Source organism: Montipora capricornis, chromosome 8 (genome assembly GCF_036669925.1).
Source record: "Montipora capricornis isolate CH-2021 chromosome 8, ASM3666992v2, whole genome shotgun sequence".
NCBI lineage: Eukaryota > Metazoa > Cnidaria > Anthozoa > Scleractinia > Acroporidae > Montipora > Montipora capricornis.
In genome coordinates, this window is record NC_090890.1 from 29,649,665 (window position 1) to 29,657,164 (window position 7,500).

Genomic DNA, 7,500 nt, shown 5'->3' on the forward strand with positions numbered 1-7,500 from the left:
AGTTGAGGTCTCCAGTAATAAGTACTTTGTCGTATCTAGTTGTAAACAAATTCATCCATACGTTGAGATCAGAATTGGGCGGCCGGTAGCAAACACAAACTAGGCAGTTCTTGAAATTAGAACATTCAATCTCTGTGGCAATTAACTCCAAGTTGGTTGACCATTCTCCTAGTTCCATCCTTTTAGATGTTAATGAGGTTTTCAACGCTAGAAGAACGCCTCATCGTCGTTTGTTCGCTAAGCGATCTCTGCTTATTATGCTGTATCCAAATGAATAATTTCGTTGTCGAAGGTACTGTTGTTAAGCAAAGTTTTGGTGACTGCTATAATGTTAAGATCCTCCGCGTATACTAAGTCTTGAAAGGCTTTTAAGTTACTGATTACAGTGCCGTCAGGGAGTTTGTTCTGACTGCAAAGACTTTGAGCATTAAACGACAAACAGCGGAGATTGCATGACATTTTAGCCTCCTTGCATATTGTAGTAGATGAATTCTTTGGAGAGTGGACAAAAATTGACAGCCATTATAATTGCAATAGAAATGGCTGAAAACCAGAATAATATCAGAGGGCAAAGAGACGCAACCGTCCGCCATTACACCATAATATTTCATTCCAATATTGGATTCTACAGGTACCAAAAAATTTGTTTTTCCCTCCCTCCCTCCCTGCCTTTGGAGTCGAGGTTGGGGCCTCGTTGTATGCATTTCAATAAACTCAGGACACCCTGTGTGGTGTGGTTAAGTCTGCGCAGCGACTTCCCCCAAGCTTGTTGGCTGCGTTGCCTATTGAATATCGCCTGCTAACCGATACTCTTGTCCGATCCAGCACGTGCTGTTTTGCATTCAGCTCGTAGTGCTGGGTAGATAAGTGAGGTTATTTTGTCACACAATCGCCAAAAGTCGCACAAGCTAACCTAACGCAAGGCAGTGTTCCCCCACTAACGCCAACTGGAGTCAATGTTTGCTCATAACTAGTAGTTAGCACACAAACATAAGGAACAGGGACATAAACTATCATTGAAGCAATTTAAGCAATGATCAGGTGCAGCTATGCTGCTAGAAATTCTTGTGGTTTCACATACACATCATAACAAGCTGCCAAGAGTCTTAATAGCCCACCAGAAAGTTTAAGGAACTGTGTAGATTGTATCCAAGTTTTAAGAGCCTTTTTAGGTATTTAATGAAAGAAGCTAAGGATGACAGGATGAGCTTATTTTCTCCTTTTGTCATGGTTAGTGGTAGTGGTAGTTAATGGAATAGGTCTAGTAGCAGTAGTTTGATTGTCATTACTTGTAATAGCATGCTTGTATGTATTGTAATTTTATTTTGCTAATTTCTTATTGATAGGTTGGGCCTGGAGGCACGTCCACAAGTGCAGGCCGCCCATGACATGGTTTTGAATTACTCTGCACTGGGTCAGAAGGTGGGCACAGAAATAGCTGAACTGAGATGCACTAATACAGCATTAACCTGCAGGATTCCACAAAAAAAGTGGAACGCTTTCTCAAAGACCTATGGATAAGGGTAGAAAGGCCATCATACAGTAAAAAAAGTTGCGCTGGTAATCAAATCTTATGTGAAGATAATGTTGTTGTATTTCAAAGGATTGTTATTAGTACTTTGACCCTAATAACTAATTATTAGTTTCAAACAAATTGTATATCGTAACCCATAAAAGTGCACGAAAAAATTTTTGTTGCCAGCCAGAACATAATGTCCTTTTTAACCTTTTTGACCAGACACAGTGAGTTACTCCAATTTCATTTGAAGTTAATTGTTAGGGTAATAACTTTAATTGGAGGTCCCAGGACTCAATCTTTGCGAACACAGGTCTCACTTGGTAGACTTGGCAGCTCCTGCAGTACGTTATGGGGTGATTTTCAAAGCAGATGTGGGGTATCTTGGTTTTCACATTTTTCCAAATCTTAGACAGGATGTTTCTCAGTTCAACATAGTCAGAGAGTTAGAAGAGAACATAATAATTGTAACAACACTTTTCAATGAAGAAGGCAGCATCAATGTATTAATTTGACTCATTTGAAACAGGACCCACCCTCAGCAGTGAGTGCACATGTTATTGAGCAGCTAAGCAGCCATTTGAGTGACACGAAAGGATCATTTGCGTCATCAAAGGCTGATCAGTCCATGACCAGTCTGTGGAATCACTCACAGCGCACCAGGTTGGGCCTGGAAGCACGTCCGCAAGTGCAGGCCAGCCACGACATGGCTTTGAATGAGTTTGCACCGGGTCAGCAGGTGCGTACAGAAATAGCTGAACTGAGATGCGCTAATACTGCATTAACCAGCAGAATTCAGCAAGTGGAACGCCTCCTCAAAGACCGATGTGTGAGGGTAGAAGGGCCATCACAAGAGCTTACTGAAAGGTGTGTGGATTATCATACTGATCGATTACAGCAATTTACTCTCATTAAATCCACTGTCCAGTGCCCAATGTGTTGGACTAAGACCACAACAAAAAAGATTGCTACAGCTGTTGACCTCTACAACGGCTGTTTGGAGACCACCACTAGCCAGGAAAAGATTGGCTAGAAATTCCATAACTGTGATAAATATTTAAGAATTATTCGCCGAAAGCGAAGCGAATATCTGTGAATAAAAACCGAGGCAAAGTCGAGTACAGTGAAACCTGTATTAAGCGGACACCATATTTACCTTAAAATGGACCTGTATTCAGCGGACACCTCTATTAAGACGAAATCGATGATTTTCATGAACATCTCAACAGACAAAACGCCCGCATTCAGTTTACCAAGGAGTTCGAGGATAATGGTAAGACAGCTTTTCTTGACTGCTTGGTCACACCTTTCCTTTTCGACGCAATCAGCTGTACTTTTCATGCCTCTCCAACCTTTTTTACGGGAATGCACCTTGCATTGTCATCAGCTTTTTTGGCTTCTGTCAAATTTTCGAAGCTCACTCGTTGTCCAGTCTACGGTAACCGCTGATTAGCGATTTCAACTCTTTCTTCGAGCACGTTGAACGCGGGTCTTTTACTGTGAAAGCTTGGATACTTCGCTCCTTCGGCCGAGTATTTGTACCCTTCGGGTCGTGATTTTCCTGCGCATGCTTAGAACAGTATTTCTCAGTGGTAATTTTTTTGGTTTTCATTTACTTGTTTTATTTTATTTATTTTAATTTAATTTCTATTGATTTTTAATTTAATTTCACATTTCTAATACTAAGGAGGGAAAGACGGTTCCTATCCGAAGGTACAATGTAATGAGTAATTTATAAAGATTGGCATTTACAAAGTCTTAGCTTTACCTTGGCCATCAAAATGATGCAATACTTCCACTGACAACATGACCATATATCTCTCGGCTGGTGACTAACAATGTTCTTGTTTGTCAGGCTTGAACACCCAGAGACGAGAGTGATGGAATATGAAGGCCGTGTATGCAATGGTACCTACATTTGGAGGATAGAGAATTACCGCCAGTGTCGCCAAGATGCTATGAACGGAGTTATAACGGCCATATACAGCCCAGCCATCCATACCAGCCTGTACGGGTACAAACTCTGCATGCGGATCAACTTAAATGGTGTGGACAGTGGAGTCGGAAGGTTCGTTGCTCTGTCCGTTCACATGATGCAAGGGGATTATGATAACATCCTAGAATGGCCGTTCACTGGAAGAATCGCTCTTTCCATCTTGGATCAGAGAGATGGCGTGGAATTTCGTCAGCATATCAGCGAGACCCTGGTCGCCAAGCCAAATCTGTTGGCCTTTCAGAGACCAACAGCTCCGCGCAATTACAAAGGCTACGGCTATGTGGAGTTTGCTCCAATTGAGCAGATCCGTGAGTCACAATACGTGAAGAACAATACCATGTTGGTACGCATTCAGGTTTCCCGCTAACTTGACTTAAGTGTCATTATATTTAGCTTGAGTATAAGCTAATGGGAAATTATTTGATTTTGGACAAAACGTACGTGAAATTATTCCCTAATTTCACTCGTCACCATTTGATTACCCATACTAATTTACAGTTAACGTTCAGCTTTAACCCGGTACATGGTTCCAGGAATCTGATAGAATGTTTCCCATATTTTATAGTATTATATCTTGGAATGTCGAACTTCGTGTCACAAGCTACTTACAAAATCATCTTAGCTTAACGTAACACATGAATTAATATTTATTTACAGTTGCATTACGCTATAGGTTCTATTGAATAAAAGATACACTTAATGAGATTTTTAAAAATAATAATAATTATAATAATAATAATAATTGAATAAATAAGTAGTATAAGTTTTAGAAATGATAATAGTAGAAATACGAGGAAGGGTGATGGAAGTGCAACCGAGTGTAAGAAATGAAATTGCTTGAAATAAAAGTTTGTCATTTTTTGTTAAAGTCAGTGGTGTTATTTTTGGAGGCTATCAATTGTTCCGTTAGGGCTTTTTCACGCAGTAGTAATTTATAAAGCTCGAAATCTAATGATTCCTCGTTTAAGAAGCACCTATAGATGAAGTATTTTGCCACGAGGAGGGCGAGATTTGTTATAGTTTTGAACTTGCAAGGATGAAAATAAACAGAGAGAATTGACACCCTACATAAGTTGAGATTTACTTTAATCATGATAAAGCACCATGTGCGAAAGGATCTCCAGAAACTTTGGGCAAAGGGACAGTCTACCAACATATGCTGTAAGGAATGCATGCTAAGCTTACATAAGTAGCATATGTTACTAGTACTCATTTTAGCTTTCATAAGTTTATCTTTAGTATAGACAATGTTACGGTTTATCTTACTAAACTGAAACATGACAAACTTGACTTCCTTAGTCGTGTCGAAGAGACATCTGTAAAGTTTTGGGAGATCCAAAGCTTTCAAACCTTGGCCTAACAAACATTCCATCCTGTGTGTTAGGGGGTAGGAATTTGCTTTTGACAATAATATTGTGAAGGGATCGATGCATTTGTAATATTTTTGAGTCTATCATACCAGTTGAGGACCTGGTTTGGTTTTCGTGGCCTGAGCCCGGTTGTTCCAAAGCCGATTAACTGAATCCAGGATTCGCGTAAACTTGTGTTTCATGTTTTCAACTTTTTGGTTAAAGTTTCTTTTGCTTATTTTTGTTTTTCAAGATCGAAATCTACTAATGTAAATTTTATCTGAATATGAGCGTCGAACAGCATTTGGGAGTAGAGAAATAAACTTCTTGGTTAATTTTTAATCTGGGATTAGCGTTAATCGGCTTTTGAACAACCGGGCCCAGAGCGCTAAAATTCTTGTCCTAAGTGGGCCCAAGGCATGTGTTAGGCCATAATAATCAATAAAAGTTGCCTTCACTTTATATTAATGTGTGAAGGCGCCGAAGGATAAGAACCTTTTCTTATCATCCACAGAGGTCAATCAGTTTTGTAACGCCTTTGTAATGCCATGACCGGTACTATACTGTTTTTCCATCCACTTTAATGTTAGAATTTCTCCAAATAATTGCTTCGTTAAACGTTGGCGTATCTTTGGTTACTGTTATATGCCTTATTTCTTTCCAATATTGTAATACTTCTTGTAGAAAACAGGCAGCTCACTGAGTGGAAGTTCCTCGGATTTGTAATTGCAAGATAATGAAAACTTAAAACCACCAAGGTGTGCAGTCCAGAGGTTTGGGATTTTATTTATTTATTTATTTATTTATTTATCCACTTTCACCACAACTGTGGTGGGGGTCGCACAACAGAGCGAGGCTCCAAATTAAGTGCGCCTTTTTTACCCTCCCAACCATGATATACCACAGAAGACAGACCACAACACCGGGAACTACATGTCCTACTCTTTGCGACAAGTGTGCGGGTTCTTTTACGTCCCACAGGATTATGATCATTGAAGGGTTGTGAGACGGGACCTCCGGCTTATTGTCCTTATCGGAGAAGACTAGGGAGTCTAACCATTTGCAGATGTAATTACAAAGGCAGCACTTTCGCCTCAGTTATTTAAAGACCCTGAGTGTTGGTCCGGCCGGAGTTCAACTCACGACCTCCCGCGTGACAGCCCGGTGCTCAACCAACTGAGCCACCGGTGCGCGGATAATTTTCCACGGTGCTTGCTTTTCGTCGAGGAATCTTGCCGCCCAAGTCGAGTTGAGTGCTTTGTTCATGAAGAGAAATGCTATCATCCTTAAGACTTTCTCACCAATGATAGTCGACTTTTTTATCTTGTGGGGCTTTCCATCCCCTAGGAAATCAAAAGTAATTGCATCCACCTTTTTGGGGAACCCATCGGGTAAAAACAAGACGGAGGCATTAAAGATAAGCTTGGATAGCCCTAGGGTCTTTATCATGTTTATTTTTCCTTAGAGGGTAAGCTTTCTTCTTTTCCAAGAGTTCAGAATGTTTTGTGAATCTTTTAATTTGCTTTCAAAATTTAGCCTATCGGAGACATCTTGGTTATAAGAAAAATAAATTCCTAACGCTTGGATGGAATCCTTTGGCCATCGGAACCTGAACGGAGTATCGCTACGGTCAGCCCAACTGCCTAGCCACATGGCTTCCGTCTTTGTTTTGTTTAGCTCCAACCTTGAGCAATTTTTCAACTGTTCTAATATTTCAAGTAAAGAGTGGATGGAAGTTAGATCTCTTAAAAACAGGGTAGTGTCATCGGCATATAACGTAATCTTAACTTCTTCATCGCCGATTTTGATTCCTTTAACACTATGATTTGCCAAAATGGCTAGATATAGTAGCTCTATTCCGAGGACGAAAAGCAAGCCGGATAACGGACAACCTTGTCGTACCCCGTGATTTAACGTGAAAAAAGGTGACGTGAAGCCGTCGTTGACGACGCAACTTGATATATCAGTATACAGTATCTGAACCCATCTTTTTAAGTCTTCTTTGAAATTGAAAACATTTAGTGCTTTGGCAAGGTAGTCCCATTCGATTGAGTCGAACGCCTTTTTGAAATCAACGAAGACTGCGATACCAGGTAGCTTTTTTGACTTTATAAAGTCCAGAACATCTTTAATTAATCTAACATTTTCACCTATATATCTTTTTTTAAACGTAACCGGTTTGATTCTCGCGAATTACTTCAGGAAGGACTTTTTCCATTCGTTTTGCCATGGCCTTGGAACCTATTTTGTAGTCGGTGTTAAGTAAGGAAACTGGACGTAAATTATTGAGTGTGTCAGTGGGCTTGCCTTTCTTTGGAAGTAGGGTAATGATGCCTCTCTTTTGACTGATCGACAATTCACCCTTGTCGAAGGCATAATTTATGCTCGCTACGACAACTTCAGCGATATTGTTCCTGAAAAAAATTATAGAATTCCGGAGTGAAGTCATCTGAACCTGGAGATTTGCGACTTTCCATTTCAGCGAGGGCAAATGAATCCCCTGAACTTAGAGAAAAGAGACTGGCAAATATCAGAAAGAGAAAATTGCAAATGAATCTGCCGAATATAGGGAAAAGAGACTAGGACACCAACATGAATATCAGAAAGAAAAAACTAAAATGAACCTCTTGAATGTCGAG

At 40.1% G+C, this 7,500-nt stretch overlaps 1 protein-coding gene across 1 annotated transcript in view; it reads left to right on the top strand.

Annotated features, from left to right (window-relative positions):
* The window catches only part of LOC138060588 (TNF receptor-associated factor 6-like), a 37,016-nt gene extending 32,437 nt beyond the window's left edge, over positions 1-4,579 (top strand). The window contains exons 10-12 of the mRNA XM_068906429.1: positions 1,347-1,422; positions 2,046-2,383; positions 3,372-4,579. Coding sequence (XP_068762530.1) covers positions 1,347-1,422; positions 2,046-2,383; positions 3,372-3,879 — 922 coding nt within the window. The 3' untranslated portion in view covers positions 3,880-4,579. The remainder of the gene's footprint in view (positions 1-1,346; positions 1,423-2,045; positions 2,384-3,371) is intronic.
* The last annotated feature ends 2,921 nt before the right edge of the window (positions 4,580-7,500 follow it).